Consider the following 18853-nt stretch of genomic DNA (forward strand, 5'->3'; position numbering starts at 1 on the left):
ATGCATAAATAAATAAATCCTTAAAAAAAAAAAGTCAACAAATTTCTAATGACTACCTACTGTCTGCCAGACACTGTTCTAGGCACTGAAGATACAATTAGTAACAAATCAAAAAATAACCCTTCCCTGTTGGTGCTTAATTCTGTCAGCAAACTCACAGGTTCATGTAATGAGGCTTATTAATGATAAAAAAAAAAAAATTGTCTCCAGAAGGCAATTTGTTCCACCCCCAAGTAAACAATGCTTTATAAATCCAGATCTAACATTGAGTTATTAAGCTTAAGTAGCAAGATAAACTTAAGTTCTTCATTCTACATTATACTTTAGTGTACACTAAAATTAGGAGAATTAAGAAAAAGCAAAGAATACAAACAGCATACAGAATGACTAAATGGAACTTTAGCAAACTCAGTGTTCAGAGTTTGGTGGAGTACATTCTTTTATGTGATTTTCAAGCAACTTTGGTAAGCAAGGTAAAAAGGTTTTATACCATTTTATAGACAATGAAACCAAAAAAACAGAGAGCCGGTTCAGAACCTAAGGTTTCCAACACCCAGTTCTGTTCACTGTTTGCAGAGACAGAGGACATTTATGCTGGAACATAGGGAAAATGAGACATGTGTGATGCAACCAGCTTATACATCAACCTGTTCAACAAAATAATGAATCTAAGAGTTCACTCTAAAGGTAAGCAAATATTTCCTAACAATGGGAACTCAAAGCAAATAACGCACTGCAAATCTAACTTTAAAATCTACTTTCAGAGTCTATCCCCTAAACCATTATTAACTATTCATTAATATATTGATGAGAGGGGAAAAAAATCAAAGAGCTTGTAAAAAAAAAAAAAAACACAAAAACCTTAAAAAACCTTAAATACAGTTACGGATGACCATAACTGTATTTTCTAAGGTACTGATTTGAATATTAAGAATATATGGCATGGTGATATACATCTGAGTGGTATGATCCTATGACTGATCACACACAGTGTTGTAAGCCAATGTTACCTCAAAGGAAAAAAAAGTTTAGTGATCAGAACTTTAATCCTAATTGACTGCTACCTCTTTATAGGTGTTTTGCTGGTTTAAAACATATTTAATGTTATCAGTTAAGAGTTTTTGGTTAATATGTAATACATTATAACTTCTCCAATTTAGAATAAACAAATCAGATTCCTGGTTAGAGTGTTTGCACAGAACATCTGATTTTCAGAAGTAGACTATTAAAGTAAGAGAACCTTTATTTTTAGTTATTGCAAAACGAATAGGGCCCTCCCTGGTGGCACACCTGGTTAAAGTACAACACTATAAAAGCTCAGGAAAAGACAATATACTAGTGTTTATCTAGTGGTGGTTTTGCTTGTAGTGCATGCTAAGTTTTCAAATATTGCCTTTATGATGCACTAAGATTCTCAGAAGGGGAAGGAGAGGAAGAAGGTAGTTGCCACAGACAAAAAAAACAAAAACAAAAAACCACAACACTATGTGGTGATCGGCAGTCACTGCAGTGTAAGTTTGATCCCCAGCCAGAGAGGGGACCCCTATGGCTTGTCAGACCTCTCTTGACCTGCCTACTATTTCCCTCAGCAGTGTGTTTCAATATGTCTGTTCTGCTCCCTCTTCTGTTGCTGGTAGAATCCTCTCACTACTCCCTGCAGTCCCAGCCTATACCCCAGTTCTTTTATGCACAAATAAATAAATCTTAAAAAAAATGAATACTTTATAATTTTTTATCTATATTCGTGAACAGAATTGGACTCTGATTTCACCTTCTTGTACTTGCTGGGTTTTAATATCAATTTTTTTTCTAGTTCAATAAATGAGATGAGCTCATTTTCATTCCTTTGCTATCAGAGTTTGTCTAACATTGAGATGAGAAATTCTCTGACATTTTGACAGAACCTTTCTTTCTATAAAACTGCAGACCTGTTGCTTTCTTAAAGATTTTTGAATCAGTTAATCAATGTATTTAGTGGCTATAACATTATTAATGATTTGTATTGCTTTTAGAATTTTTTTTTGTAAGTTTCCAGGATTTTGCCATTTGTCTCAATTTTCAAATTTGTCATTTCTTAAATTCTTATCTACTTTTTCTCTACTATAACTGTAGTTACATTCTTTTTAATTCTTAAAGTAATGAAGCTTTCTTCTTGACCAATAACAACAGATTTATCTACCATATTTTACTAGTATTTTCTAAGAACTTAATGGCTTTGTTTAGCTAAGACAGTATATTTTGTATTTTCCCTTTTCCTTTATTATCTTTTTCATTCTTCCTTAGAACTTTTGTTTTATTCTAAAATCAGATTAGCTCATTGACTTATTCTTTTCCCTTTGTAAATACTCTAAACAGATTTTAGCTAATTCTACAGTTTACGTGTATTATCATTATTCAGTTCTACTTTAAATTTTCAATATTTTTTCCTTCTTTCTTATTCCTAACTTCTAAACATATAGAATTTCCAAAATTGTCTTTCTTTGTTAACTTTCAGTTTCATTTGCAATAGGATCAGAGAATATTCTGTATGACTTCATTTATATGAAATATATTGAGAACTTTTTTCTGATCTATTTAAAGATTTATTTATTTACACATACAAGAACTGGGGTATAGGCCAAAGGTATGGGGGAGGGGAGGTGAGAGGATTCACCACAGACAGAATGGGGAGCAGAACAGGCAGACTGAAATAACTGCTGAGGGAAGTAGCAGGTAACACAAGAGAGGTCTGCCTTGCCATAGTCATCTCCCTGGCCTGGGATAGGGCATTTAACTTGTGCTGCAGTGGCTACCAATAGCTTGATAGCGCTGAGAATTTAACCCCTGCACCACAAAGCAGGGCTGATTTTCGCTGGTTCCAGATATGCTTTAAAGAACTTATGTTCTCTATTTGCTGGAGCAGAACTCTATTTGTCCATCTGGTCAGGATCGTTCATCACAGTAACAAAATCTTTTATATGCACACTTATGCTTTTTCTCCTATCAATTAAGAATAATGTATTAAAATTCTCCTATCAATTAAGAATAATGTATTAAAATTCTCCCACTTGGATTATGAATTTACCTACTTTTTCCTTGCAATTCTATTTATCCTTTATATATTCTGAGGCTTATATTAGAAACATACAAGTTCAGATTAGAATCTTAATATTCTAGAGTGGTCCTCTTCTTCAAATACTGCTTTCAGTCCTTTCTTTTTAAGTTAACTTGATTGATTCTAATAATCAGCTTCCTCTGTATGACACTTGAATCTTTTTTGACCTAGTATACTCAATCTTTGTGTCCTTAATATACCAGATGTGCCTCTTAGGAGTAGTTTATAGCTAGATTTTTTTCCCCCATGTCTTTAAATATATGTCTTTTGACTAGACAAGATTAGTCTATTAGCAATGATCATGATTGCTGATATTTAGATTTATTTTTACTATTTTTTTTTCTGTTAATTCTGTTATTTTCCTCCTGGGTTCTTGTTTTCTTTTGGACTGATGAATTACTTCTCATGATTCTAGTTCCTTCTACTATAATAGTTTGAAAGAGACACTATTTCTGTTCTTTAATGATCACTCCTGAAATTCTGCCCTCCATAGTGAAATTTAAACCTGATATTAACAGCTGTAACTTCTCCATAATAGTAGAAGGCATTAGAATACTTGAACTCTGATAACCTAGTTTCCAACTTACCAGGAAACTTGGATATTCCTGTGTTGCTACTGCAACCCACCATTTTTGTTCTACATTTTTTTTTTTTTTTAATGGACAGGGTGCTTGAATCTGCACCTCTTTTTTAAAAGATTTTATTTATGTATACAGAAATGGAGTAGAGCCAGAGGTGCAAAGGCAGTAAAAGGATCCACCAGAAACAGATTGGGGAACAGAACAGGAAAATCCACAAAAGTACACTCTGAGGGGAGCAGCAGGCAAGATAGGATAGGTCTGCTGGCCATGTGGATTATCTCCAGGGCAGGGATGGAATTTGCACCAAAGCAACCACAGCTTGGCTAAGATTCACAGTGCAGGGCTCCAACCTGCTGTGCCACCAAGGAGGACCTTGTTCTATTATTTTTAATTCCACAAATTCAGTAATTGATCCATGTATTTGCTGTTAGATGTATTTGGCCTTTCCTTTGGTCATTTTTCTTCCCTATATCTCAACTCTCTCTTTCCAAATCATTTTCCTTTAACCATGAAATAAATTTCTTTAAAAGTCCTTTACTGACCACTGGTAACAGAAAGCTTGACTTTTATATAAATATCTTATCTCGCCCTCATTATTGACAACAGCCTGAGATCTCTGCTTTGAAATGAATTCATTTATAATGTATCTTTCTTTTGGTTGCCTTGAGATCTTCCAGTGTTCTGTAGTTTCAATATAAGGTGTTTAGGTGTCATTGTTTATCTTTTTTGTTTATTGTGTTTTTGGATCTAAGAATTGATATGATCTTGTTTCTTGAAAATTCTCAGTCACTTATCTTTTCCTATATTGTCCTTCCCTCATGCCCTCTTTCTAGAGTGTCTACTGGATATATTAAGCTGATTCATACGAAACTATAATTTTACAGAACAAAATTGGTCTAATATTAATAACCCTTCATGATTTGACCTAAAAATTCTATTCTCTTACTTCCTCTTTTGTATTTTCGATTTTCTTAGATATCCTTTCTGAGTAATTGGACTTATTTACCACTTCACTATTTCCTTTCTTCAGTTGTATATAACTTGTTAAGCACATCTTTTGGGTTATTGATTTCAATAACTTCTTAAAGTTATATTTACAGAGTCTTATTCCTTACTCATTTTTCATCTGTCATTTCTTCTTTCCTTTCTAGAGATTTATTTATGCATATAAGAACTCTGGTGTAGGCTAGAGATGTTGGGGGTGGATGAGAAGAACCGAATAGGGAGCAGAACATGTGGATTGGCTGAAACACACTGCTAAGGGCAAGACAGGAGAGTTCTGCTGTGCCGTGTGTGTCAGCTCCTAAACCAGGAACCAAACCCGTATTACAACAGCCACTGATAGCCTCATAGTGCTTAGTCATAACCCCTTTTGTCACCAGGGAGGCCCTAATCTTGTTATCTATTTCAATGACTTTATATATACTTCTTTAATAGTCTGTATCCAATAACACAATACCTAAATTCCTTTGCAGAGCTAAATCGTCCTATTTGTTTTGGTAACTCAAACTTTTGATAATGTATTTTTTGTGTATTCACACTTTTTTGGAAGGGTGCTGGGGAGTATCCAAGACCCTACTTTACATCCAAGCAGAATTTATGTTCATTCATGTTGGGAATCAAAAAGCACAACTACTTGTGCCCCTCTCATTTCTTACTTTACTGGGTCTCTGACCATGTAGAAGTATAAACAGAGTCCCACATCATGTGAGGACAGAAAGGAGTTACTATTTATTCCCAGTTGTTCTACCTTCTTTTGCTAACAGGTTGCTTTCCTTCCCTTGTTTTCCCTTTGCCCTGCTTAAACTATCACTGAAGCATGAAACCACTTTCAAGATGCAAGAATTTTATGTGGGAGTCTCACATTTAGTTCTCCACAGGTGTCCAGTCCCCATAAATTTTCTAAAGCTTTTCATTTTGAATTCGTTGCATGTCCTTTTTAACTCCAAGCATTACACCTATACGAGTCAAATATTTATTTGTGACTTGAATATAAAGTTGTAACACTCTAATTCTAACTAAACCTACTTGAGTGAGAAATTATGAAAACATGATTTAAAGTACTTCATAATCAGCTACCAAATTCAATTTCAGATATACTGCAAAATATTGTAATGAAATTATACATTTAATTTCTTAAAAACTAGCATTAGAGATTACAAATGGGTATTTTTTTCTTCAGTATAAGATTACTACCTCTCCAGCACTTGCACATTCCTTAGATCTTCTGTGAAGTGCAGCCCATGTATCTTCATATCTAAGAAAAACAAAAATAATTCTAAATGCAAAACACATTTTTAAAAAAATGCTATCTAAAGATGAAACTGGAACATTGTATACTGCCTGAATGGAAAAGTTCAAAAAAATAAAAGTTCAAACAAATTTTAAGAAGACAGAATTCAATTTGAAGTGTCTTCCAGTTAATGAATATATGTCAATTTAAGCAGAATAATGGTAGTAATAGACTATAATTCAAAGAATAGAATATATGAGTTCACAGGGATTTAAATAAATAATTGAAAAAGTGAGGGAAATGGGAAAAACTCTTACAGTACAATTCCAATTAATGGCTTTAAAAAATGATTTTGAAACAAAATCGCTGCTTGGTAAACACAATAATTATTATTTAAGGTACATATTCTAATGGATGCTAAAATTAGTGGGTAGGACTATGAAAAGGATATATACATATAATATATATATATCCAATATATAACTCAAATATGATACTCATTAAATAAAAAGAGGGAAATAGTATTAACAGTGGAAAAACCTGGCAGATACCTCCTGATCCAGGGGCTCACTACAAGAACATCAATGGGAATAAACATTTCAACCGCATGGACAGAGCACAACACTACTGACCTGGCATTTTTGCCAAAAAGGAGCTACTTGAGTTCAATCATTAGAAACTAGATGATTAACACAAATTGGGGGACACTACATAAACAACTGGCCAGTACTGTTCAAAAGTCTCAAGGACATGGAAACAAAAAGACTTCTAGATTAAGAGTTGAACAAGTTGATTGGATTGGATCCTGGCCCAGAGAAAAGGACATTAGTGGGGTAACTGATGAAATCTGAATAAGGTCTATAGGTTATCACTCTCAATTTCCTGTTTTTCAACATTGTACTACAGTAAGTAATATTCAAATATATGAAGTAATTGAAGAAATTGAAAGGAGAAATAAACAGTTCTCGAAATATAGTGATAAACTTCAATACTCTACTCTCAATAATGGATAAAAAGACCATAGAGAAGACAAGTAAGGAAAGACTTAACACAATAAAACAGTAATGTACAAAAACATACACAGAATACTGTCTACTAACAACAGAATACACATTAGTCTGAAGTGCTTGTGGGACACTCTCCAGGACAGACCATGTGTTAGGTCACAGTTAAGTCTACAGGAGGTAAATCTCTGAACCATCAACTCAATTTTGCTGAGAGTCTAAGAATTCAAAAATATAATCCCTCTCTTTTCTCTCCTCTTCCTCTCTCTCCATATATGTAAAACTCCTCTCCTTCTCCCTCTCCATGTATGTGAAGCAAACAAAGTATTTTCTCTGACCACAAATCAATAGTTAGAAATCAGTAACAAGGAAAATTTTTTAAAAAATTGTGGAAATTAAACATACTTTTAAGTATTACCAAAGAGTCAAAGAAATCAAAAAGGAAACCAGAATATAATAAAAGATGAAAGCAAATACAACCCCACCTATGGGAAAGAGTAAAAGATGACAATGAAGGTAATTTAAAAATGAAAGATCTCAAATGAACAATCTAGCTTCACAACTTAGGAAAAAGTAGAAACAAATCAAAAAGGCAGGAAACAAAGAAAAAAGCAAAGAGAAACAGAATACAGAGAGTTAAAAAACAGAAAATCAATGAAATTGAAAACTGGCTCTTTAAAAAAAAAAGCTACCAAATTAAATCTTAAAACAGATTATAAAAAAAAAATTGAAGACAAAATTAGGAAAAAAAAAATGGGAGGGCTCTATTATAATTCTACAGAAATACAGAAAACTATGAACCTGCCCATCCTCTCATCTACAACATAATAAGACCTGGCAGTTCTATCCCCTCCCTGCACCCATCCCGCAGCTGCCCCTGCTAAAGTGAACAAAGAGAAAGTAAAAGAAGAAGAATCTGAGGAGTAATGACACTGGCTTTGGTCATTTTGACTAAGCCTCTTTCATAATATATTTAATAAAAAGTTGAACTCAAGAGAAAAGAATGGTTCAATATATGAAAATCAATATAGTACATCAGATTAACATAATAAAGAGAGTGAGGAAAATACAATAATCTCAATTGGTGTTGAAATAGCACTTGACAACGTCAACACCCTCTCATGACAAGAATGCAACAAAGTAAGAACAGAAAGAAATTACCTCAATAGTAAGTGCCATACATGGAAAATGAACAGCTAAAATCATACTCAAAGGTCAAAGACTGAAAGCTTTTCCTCTAAGATCAGAAACAAGAAAATGACACCTTCTTTTTTTGACTTCTATTAACACAGTACTGAATATCTAGTTACAGCAATCAGAAAAGAGAAAGAAATAAAAGGCACCCAAATTGGAAGGAAGTAGTAAAAATAGCTGTTTACAGATATGATCTTATGTGCAGAAAACCCTAGAGATTTCACAGACACACAAAAATTAGATTAATAAATTCAGCAAAATAGTGAAATACAAAACCAACAACATTTGTTTCACTTCAATCTATTAACAATGTACATTAACAATCCAAAAAAGAAATTAAGAAAACAATTCCAAACAATATCAAAAAAGATATTTAGGAATTCATGAAGGAGGTGAAATGAAAACTGCAAAACATTGCTGAAAGAAATGGAAAGATGCCCCACAATCATGGCCTGGAAGACAATACTGTTAATATGTCATACTGAGCAACCTAACACTCAATGAAAAGCTAGAAAAGAAGACAAAAATGTAGGTGTAGATGACTGTGCAGTGAGTAGTAAGTGCAAGGAAGGAAGACAAGTGCATCTTCTACTGCACATCCTTACTAACTGTCAGTAGCCCATTACTAAGTACAAAACTCCATTTGACTACAAACTTGCAAAGCAGCTTTACTGATGTATAAGCTTCATACCATAAAATTTACTCTTTTTAAGTACATAATTCAGCAGTTTTTAGTGTATACCCAGTTGGTCAACTGTCATCAGCACATAATTACAAAATCTTTTCATCAACCCAAAAGAAACTGCACACTCATTAGCAGTCACTGCTCATCTCTCTCCTCCAAACCTTGATAATGGCTAATCTACAGATTCTGTCCAATTCTAGACATTTCAAACAAGTGAAAATATATACTATGTGTCACTTAATGTTTTTAAATTTCATCTATGTTGTAGCATGTATCAGTACCTCATCCTTTTTTATAGCTGAATAATATTTTACTATATGGATTAACCATGCTTGTTTATCCATTTATAGTTTATAACTATTTGTGTTGTTCTACTTTTTGACTGTTAAGAATAATACTGCTTTACGAATAATGCTGCCATGATTTTTGTGTGTAAGTCTTTATGTGAATGTAAACTTTCAATTCTCTTGGTGTGAAACTGCTGGGTCACATGGAAATTCTGTTTAACCTTTTAGAAACTAAAGTGGTTTTCACTGTCCCATTTCACTTTTCAAACAGCACATGGCTTCTAATTTCTCTGTCTCTTACCAACACTTGTTAGTGACTGTCTTTTTGCTTATAGCCGTACTAGTGGGTATGAAATGAAATCTCAAGGTGGTCTTGATTTGCATTTCCTTGATGAGTAATAATATTGAGCATCTTTTAAAGTGTTTATTGGCATTTAGAGAGCTTTAGAGAAATGTCCCCTTAAATTCTTTGTTTACTTCACTGGGTTTTTTGTTGTTGTGGTATAAAAATCCTTCACACACTCTAGATATAAGTCCCTTATCAAATACATGATTTTCAAATATTTTCTCCCATTCTGTGGATTGTTATTTGACTTTCTTTGTGGTCATCTTTGAAAGACAGATGTTTTAAGATCAATTTCTTTTTTGTTACTTACCCTTCTCATGTCATACCTAAGAAAATATGAATTAAATATGCATACAAATAGAAACAGAGTGGAGAAGAAATGGTATAAAGTTAACAATCAAAATAAGACATTTGTTGAGGTCACCAATTCAGAATCAATCTCTTTATAACAAAGAAATCATAAACCTTGTAAATGCACATAATGAAGTATGAAACAATAAATAAGAAAGTGATTAATCTGCTCAAAGTCTGAATGTCCCTAGTATTAATCAGTGAAAAGTAAAGCAGCCCCTCAGGGAAAGTAAATAATTTCCTATCACTATGTTAAGGGAAAATTTAATTTTAAGGATTCTATGTATTCACTTTTCAAATATTTTAGACAATAAAAGAATTAGAAGAATAAACTTCTTAATGAAAACACTTACCTACTAAGTAATTCTAATCCAGCAGAGTACTTTGGCAAATATGGAACAGTGCTGCCAAAAGAAGCATATATTTTATTAGAATTATTTTTGATTTAGGACAACTTAAGAAAATCACACACAGGAATTCTGAATTCAAGAATTGTTAGTTGTAATGTGCAATAATTTAAAATCACTAACAATAACAATTTATATTACTCCTCAGTATTTTAAGTAAGATCAAATGTAGTATAATAACAAATTAACCTAAATTACTTTTGCTACCTTTAGCAAAATGTCTTGTTGTATTTCAAAGTTAACATATTAGAATGTGTTCTTATAAACTACCACTTTGCCCTACAGCTAATGCTAGATGTTAATTGTTTTTTTTTAAGTTCGTCATCTCTACATTGAAAGTGAAATTTGGTGATATACTGTATTAAAAAAAAAATGAAAAGCATTACACAACTACCACGGATATCTTCACATAGAAAACAGGCAACACAACTAAAGAGATTCATTTGCCAACTACTATTTCATTATTAATTCGCTTCTCAGTCATGCAGAATTTGTATTTGTTCTTACCATAAAATAAAAATAATTAGTTGTACTAAAAAATACAACTGATTGTCAAGCAGTAAAACAATCATTCTCCACCATTTTTCAAGCATGTTATAATTCTAACAAAAATTTTTCCAATCACAAAATTTAAAATCAGTATCACTTTATAGTCAGTTTCATTCAGCCTATGAAAGTAATATTATTACTGGGCCCTTCCTGGTGATGCAAGGGGTCGGGTTGAGGCGCAGCATTATGGAGCTGTCTGCAGCCACTGCGGCTTGAGAGGAAGGAACCCCCCACATGGTGAGACAGACTTGTCCCACCTGCTGCTCCCCTCCACGGGGTATTTCTGTCAATTCGCCTCCTCTGTTCCCCACTGTCTCTGGTGAATCCTCTCACCCCTACCCCCAACCCCTCGCCTCTGGCCTGTACCCAGTTCTTGTATGCAAAAATAAATGAATCTTGAAAAAAATAATAAAGTAATATTATTGTTATGACAACTAAAAGTAGCATAAAATTTATAAATGAAAACAGCATAAGCTTACCTAGGTTTACTTTTTACTCTAGCCTCTCTTGACTTGTCACTTAAAGTCTTCAACCTGTAATTCAACAAGAATAAAAAATATTTTTACAGATTAAAAGATGTTTTTCAACTGCAAATTTCACAGATGCTAAAATTTTAGGTCAGTGCAACACTATAACAGTCAGGGCTTGGTAGAGGTGTCATAGCTATACTAAGGAATACTATTCAGTTGTAAGGAAAGAGGAAATCTAGCTATTTACAACATAGTGGGAGCTTGGGGAACATCTGTTGATTAAAGCAAGTCAGAAAGACAGTGACAGGGCCTCCCTGGTGGTGCGGGGGTTTAAGGACAGCTATCCGCAATCACTGCAGCAGGCATTCGATCCCCTGCCAGGGTGGTGACCCACATGGCACCACAGACCTCTCCTGTCTCGCCTGCTGCTCCCCTCAGCAGCATAATTCAGTAGATCTGCCTATTCTGCTCCCCACTCTGTCTCTGATGAATCCTCTCCACCGCTCACCCCACACGTCTGGCCTGTTCCCTAGTTCTTGTATGCATAAATAAATCTTTTTTTAAAATCCCCTTAAAAAAGACAAATACTGAATACTTACACAATAGATGACTGGACAAAATAAAACACAAAAACTAGCGGGCAATAATAAACACTGTGAGGATTCTGTGGTTAAGGAGGAAGGTAGAGGGGCAAAGGGACATGGGATAACCATAGCTGATGGTGGGGAAATAAATTAAGTCAGATAAGCTAATATTTTAGCAAAAAATAAGTACCTTTATAGACAACAAATATTTGAGTGTTAACTATATGTCAGGAATCACAAAGGAAAATCTGTAGCAAATATCTTTATATTTTTTCTTGCCCAACCCCTAAATGTACTGAACTACAGAAACTCATTTAAAAGAGAAAAAGAGGTGGTCCACACAGGTGTGGAAGGTTGGTAAAAGAGTTATCTAAGGAACACCATTTAATAAGGAAATAATATTCCAGGCTTTCAAATCTCCTTAAGTCCCAACAGTTTGAAATTTTACTTGTTTATAAAAAATTTTCTAAAATATAGTAAAATCTTTTTATTAAAGAGTCAGTATATTTCTATTTAAGGTTTTCTAATAACCATGGCCCATTATTACAATTGCCACTGGTGCATTTTGTGGCAAAACAGTACAGCCCTCAGGTGTTTCTATAATAGGAGTACCTCTTTACCAACTTGAAAACTAATAGTGGGTTTTGAATCTATTGGAGATCCTGTGTCTATTTTCTCTAAATTTCAAACTTCTATTTCTACTACTACAACTGGGCACCTGGTTATTAGCTATCACTTACTACTTCTGCTAGCTACTTAACACTTAGCAGCCTTTCCTACTTACTTCTTTAAAGTTTTCACTGGAAAAAGAGACAAATGGACTAGAAATAATACATATATAATGTAAAACAAATCAGATTCCTTTACATATAAAATATGCTCAAAGACTCTGTACAATTTATTTTCATTTCAGTGGTCCATTTTCACCTTCTTTTGGCTGGTGGACTCTACATCATTTTACTGAAGTTTCCAAAAAAGTCAGCACCAAATTACGAGACCATTTCATACACAGTGAGATATATAAAGCAGTTAAGTTCTTACTTTGATGACTTAAATATTCCTTTCTAAATAGGTTGAACTCAGGCCACAATACCACTGCTAGGCCCTCCAAAATCTTTATAAATACAGAAATAGGTGGCCCTTTCTCAAGATACTTGACTGTGACAGAGGCTGCCCTAAAATTCAAGCCATCACTCATGAGTGCCACAATCCTGAGTTGTGCGGTGTACAACTGTTCCATATGTGCAAGCCCTGACACAGAATTCCTTCTTTTTTGTTAATAATGACTGCCTAAGCACCAGAACGGACTTTCTCATCAGGGGACTTTGTAAAACAAGCTGGAATGTCAATTTCATACAAATTTCATACAAATGTTTATAGTACTCTATGTTCTTTTTCAAAAACTAAAATATTAGTGAGGTTAATTTCTTTACAATGCTGAAAATATTCAGTAATCTCCTTAACACACAGCAAATTTATAAATATTTCTCCAAATGAGTCTAGGGAGTTAAAGTCCAATCTTTCCTAAAGAACAATATTAACTTATTTAAGCTTATCTTGGAAACTAGTAAATCAGGTTTAAACTAAGATTAAGCAATAGATAGGAAACAGTATTATAACAGTTATGCTTTACCATTCAAAATCCAAAATCTGAGAATTAATTATGACAACTCAGAATTATTCTAGGATAGTCATACACAGCAGCATTATTTTTGTTGACTTGAGATAATTCCAATACCTCTTCTCTCTCCGATAAGGAAATATTAGTTAGGAATAAGAGACAGAAAATAATTAAGAATGTTAAGAGAAGGGTCAAAAAGAGCTTCCCCTGGTGGGGCTCCTAAACCATCTGCTTTAAAAATTGGTCTTTAACCAAATGTAGTTTGTGGAATTTATTTAATCTGAATTTAAACAAAAGAACTGTAAGAAGACATTTCTAAAAATCAGGAAATGATTATGGAAAGTGTAAATGATGATATCAAAGAATTAGTTTCGATTTTGTTAGGTAGAGTATTGACATTGCACTTATGGAATGTCTATATGTTTTAGAGTGCAAACTAGTGTTAATGGACAGGTCTGAGATTACAAATCCCTTTATTAGAGGAGCCAAAACAAATGTGGCAATAGTTGGCAATTCTTAAATCTAAGTAATGGATGTGGGAAGTACATTGTGTTATTTTATTTTTGTTATGTTTGAAATTTGGGTAAAAAATTTTTTTTTAACAAAAAGCCTTTCATTTTTCTTATCATACCTTCTCATATAAAGTGTCAACATGCCAAAACTTAGACTGAAACTAAATTGTAGGAGGAAACAAAGAAGCTAGGAGGAAACAGTCAAGAAAACAGTAGGTAACAACAGGTTACAATGATAATTATTCTCACAGTTGCAAAATTAAAAGGTCAGATGTATTTTAAAAGTAATAAAAAGACCCCAGAAAGATCCTTTCTGAAATAAATACTCAAAAATCAAAATTCAATTGAAAGTAGCTCTTACTTTTAGTTTGGGATAACATTCTCAACAGTGATCCTGTGCTGGAAACAACCCACCAGGGAAGTCCACTTAATGTCCCACAATACATGGCACAATGAGAAGGAAATGCTGTCTAGCATAATACCTGCTTTCTTTAAACATAAAACAGTAGTTTGACACACCCATGACTTGCTACAATAATTAAATGAAATTCTAAATGTGACTTTGACGGCAATCTGTTAACTAAAAAGCTAATTCAAATGAAAGCTATAAAAACTGTCCTCATCAAGAAGGGTCAAAAGCTAAGTACACCATTGGGCTAAGGTGAAACAGAGGCTCCCCAATACAGCAGGTCCTATAAAAGGCTTGCCTATAACATCTACTGTCTTCCTAATACCACAGATTCCCAGGAAGACATAAGTGCTGCTACATATCAATAGACTTAAGTGAGACACCTGACAATGATTTTCTACTAAACACAACTATGTACGCTTTCGAGTTCAAAGCACTAAACCTCAAATCCATCATAACATTTTAATAATTTATTGTCAGATTGTTCCTAAGAACAATCTGCAGGTTTTCTTCAAGCTTTGCAGAAAAATACTAAAATGGCAGCATCTTACTAAGAAAGCAAGATGACCAGCCAAACTTCTTACACAAAAAGTTTAAAAAGAAGTAAATAAAATAATGTATGGAGCATTACAAAGAATAATAAACAAAACAGTGCTTTCTCTAGCTGATTCCACCTCATGGGGTGACCCTAATGGCTTCTGTTCATTTATTTGTACCTCGATTTCCTATTCATCTATACTTATCTGCTATGAAAGCTGAGTGTTTCCTTTAAAATACCACAAACTATATTAATCAGCATATTTTGTCATTAAGGCTCAATTCTTTTAACCCAAAGTATTACTCATACTTAAAAACACATAAGACTCTTAAGCTGTGGAGTCTGAGGAATTCACAAAAAAAAAAAGCTTCAGAGACTCAGGAAAGGGAGAGTATTTAGACATTATCCTAATTAACCCTAAACACATGGTTTCACTCTGACAGCTCTCCTGAGTGTTTCTTAAATTTCCAACTGCTTCTTGGATATCAAGCTCTAAGTTATCTCACAACAAATCCATGGGCAATGGCTCCCTCTCTCTCAAAATTATTCTTAAATTCTTTTATGTTAGTAAATGATGTCATTTACCTAAGATAGGTAACTACAAAATTAACCCCTCAATTCTCTGTTTCACTTCCTACATCTCACTGTTTACAAATTTGACCAGCACTGTTCCATCCAGTCCTTCCTCAAAAATTAATTAGGAGAAAGGAGGAAAAAAAAAAAGACTGTTACAGAGAGTTGAAAATGAAATTGTGGAAAGGTCAATAAGGGCTTTCCCCCAAATGGTTCTACCAGCACTGCCTTATCTCTGATTATGGTCTCCTAAATAATCTTCCTTGTTCCCCATCTCTGCCTCTCAAAATAGTCTTCCAGAATCTTCTCAATAAAACCTTCAAAAGATTCAATCAACTTAAGAACAAGCCAGGATCATCTCACATCAATCAGCCATAACCCCATCCCAATTCCCCTGAACTTGCTTTCCTTTTAGCCATCATTTTTTGACCTAGATATTCTGCTTCCTGCCACTACAAAAAGCACAGGGGAATGATTTGTTGTCTTGTGTGTTCTCTGCTATATCCCTGGCTCCTAGAATAGTGCCTGTCACTGAGTATGCACTCAGTAAATACTTGACAAATAAATATAGCAAATCCTCTACTATCAGCCACTAAACTTCCTTTCTAGCTCCATCTCCCACAACTGCTTCCATCTCTGAAATGCTCTTACTAATTTCACTATAACCTATTCTCATTCAAGGCCCAGTTTAGAAGCCACTTCCTGGAGGCCTACAGGTGTGTCTGAGTGCTTCTCCCTCTGGGGTCACGTGCCAGATCACTGTCTTAACATGCAGCTGCTTCCACCTGACTCACATTATCACCAGTCTCGGGCATCCACAGAGAAGCAGACCCCACTTTAGCCAACTTTGTAGTCCTAGGATCTCACCCAACATATAGGCACTGCTAGTAAAAACTAGGCAAAATTGAGCATGTTTCCTCTTAAGTCATCTTTTTTAATAAAATGAAAGTGTCTATGACAAAGAGTTTCCAGCCCAGATTGGAACTTAGCAGGAACTCAATAAATACTTATTAAATCAAGTCGGTAATGAAATTCTTTTACCTGTTTATGAAAAAGTGGAGTGATCTGGAAGAGTCAACAGTTCAGGCAAAATCTCACTGTTTTACCACTCTGTAAATTACATTATTAATAGGTCCTTTCCTTCAAACAAGTTTTTAATCTACAGGAGAGGATGAGCACATTGCCTATGGTGGATGTCAGGTGCAGAGGCAGCTTTGAGGCAGAAACACCATTGCTTTGGCTGCAATCAGTAGCAAGGTGTCTACTCCTATCTGCAAGAACCCAGAGCATAGCTAATAGGAAACACCAGCTGGTGACATGCAGCTGTGAGCCTTCAGTAAATCTGACCTGCAGTTCCTTGAGGGTTTTTGCAAACCAAATACTTCCATCCTGAGGCCTTTAGTTATAAACAGCACAGAAAAATGCGGAAACTGAAGACCAAAGTTTCACTTGGAGGTCAGGCCAGTTCCTAAGAAGTGGATGTCTTGTGAGAACCCTCCAAAAAGCTCCAAGAGCTCTGAGTGTGTTAAAGTTGGGACTCACTGAGAAGGGAGAAGAGGGAAGCGCAGAACTTGTCCTCATCTGATCTTAAGTTGTATTTTTTCTAAGTTTGTAAGAAAGGTTAAAATTCATTGGGTTTATCTATGACCATTCTCATGCTACCAGTGGACCATTCCAGGGCCTTAACAAAATCTTTTGATACATGAATTTACACTCTGAAGTTATTTTTTAAATTCCAAGAAGAGAAAAAGTTCAAACATGTAAATACACCATCAATGAATGACTTTTAAAACATCTAGAATATTCAAGAATGCCAAACCAAATATCAAAAATGCTTTACATGTGTTGTGTGATAATGTACTTGCTAGTTACTACTCACAACCTAAAAGGAAACAACACATTTTGTCTAGTAAAACTATACCAGCTTCCTCTAGAAATTTAAAACTGTGGGCCCTCCTTGGTGGCACAACGGGTTAAAGCGCAGCACTATGAAGCTATCACGGCCACTGCAGCATGAGTTTGATTCCATGCAAGGGAGGTGACCCACAGGGCACAGCAGACCTCTCCTGATCAACCCCCTTCCCTCAGCAGTGTACTTCATCAATCTGCCTGTTCTGCTCCCCACTCTGTCTCTAATGAATCCCTCACTCCTCTGCATCTTGGGCCTGTACCCCAGTTCAGTATGTAGAAATTAAATCCTTATTAAAAAAAAAAAAAAGGAAAAAAGAAAATTTAAATCGATATGTCTGAAATGGCCGGAGAATATTCGCTAAAGTATAACTGATGTAACAGTGACAACCCCTTTCTACAGTTATGAAAAAAATAAAAATGAACTAAGTTCTAGGTAATAACGATGCCATCGTGCTTACTGTGTTTCCCCTGTCACCTCATTAATCATTTACAATAAATACTACCCCATCTTTATCACCCCTGTACAGTCGTGGAAACTGAGGCAAGATAATCAAGAGTAACTGGCAGAAATACATTCGCCAGTCTGGCCCTAGAGTCTGGTTTCCAGAATTAGAGGCACATAGAAATCACCTTGGAGATCTTCAAAACCCCACCCCCAGTCTGAGAACTGCTGGGGAGTGCGACATGGGCATCGAGGAGGTTCAAGGTGCCCAGGCAACTGACAGGAAGCAAAGTTTGGGAGAGGCCTGCCTCGAGCTCTTAACTACTGGGTACAGCGAGTATCACAGCAGTCCTGTCTTTTCCCGAGCCCAAGAGTTTCTTCACCGCGGCGTCAACCCCGGGTCCAGGCAGAGCGCGCGCCTAGGGTCACGCGCGGGGCGCAGAGCGAGCGCCCAGTGGGACCCAGGACGGCGCGCAAGGCCGGCCGGCGCGCACTTTGGTCAGCGCGGTGGGGGACAGCGGCCGGGCCGCAGGTGTCTCTCCCGGCCGTGGGGGCCCAAGGCCACAGTCCCGCGGGGGGGCGGCGGCAAGGCGGCGCGCCCACCCCTCACATGCCTCCGGTGGTCCCCCTGCTCCGGCCGGCCGCGGCCACCAGGAAGGGGGTCCCGCGCCCCGCCGCGGTCCCGACCGCCCCTTCCGCCCCGGGACGCCCGCAGAGCCAGCCTGACAGGACCCAAGTTACTTGGCGCCGCCGGACGGCCTCTGGAAAGTTCGTGACTTCCCTCGGCGGGGCGAGGTTGGCGGTGCGGGGCGGAACGGCACTGGGGTGAGGGGGGTGAGGGGAGCGAGGCGGCGTCCCTCGCGACCCCCGGCTGTACGACACGGCCCAGTGTCCCGGGTCCCTTCCGCCCCCACCGCATACCCACCCGGAGGTGAAATCCTGCTGCACGCTCAGCAGCCGCTCGCGCAGGGTCTCCAGCATCGCTGCCGCCGCGTCGTCTCCTCCCCTCAGGCCGCAGACCGTCGCCCCTGCCCGCACGGCCCGCCCCGGCCGGCCCGCACC

The 18853-nt window shown here is 36.3% G+C and overlaps 1 protein-coding gene across 1 annotated transcript in view; it reads right to left on the bottom strand.

Annotated features, from left to right (window-relative positions):
* DTNBP1 (dystrobrevin binding protein 1) overlaps nucleotides 1–18847 on the bottom strand; it is a 96905-nt gene extending 78058 nt beyond the window's left edge. Inside the window, exons 1-4 of the mRNA XM_004693282.2 lie at nucleotides 18717–18847; nucleotides 11211–11264; nucleotides 10129–10179; nucleotides 5872–5932 (exon numbers count right to left, since the gene is read on the bottom strand). Coding sequence (XP_004693339.1) covers nucleotides 5872–5932; nucleotides 10129–10179; nucleotides 11211–11264; nucleotides 18717–18772 — 222 coding nt within the window. The 5' untranslated portion in view covers nucleotides 18773–18847. The remainder of the gene's footprint in view (nucleotides 1–5871; nucleotides 5933–10128; nucleotides 10180–11210; nucleotides 11265–18716) is intronic.
* Between the last annotated feature and the right edge of the window lie 6 nt (nucleotides 18848–18853).

This window comes from Condylura cristata, unplaced genomic scaffold, assembly GCF_000260355.1.
Source record: "Condylura cristata isolate star-nosed mole 26May11 unplaced genomic scaffold, ConCri1.0 scaffold00037, whole genome shotgun sequence".
Taxonomy (NCBI): domain Eukaryota; kingdom Metazoa; phylum Chordata; class Mammalia; order Eulipotyphla; family Talpidae; genus Condylura; species Condylura cristata.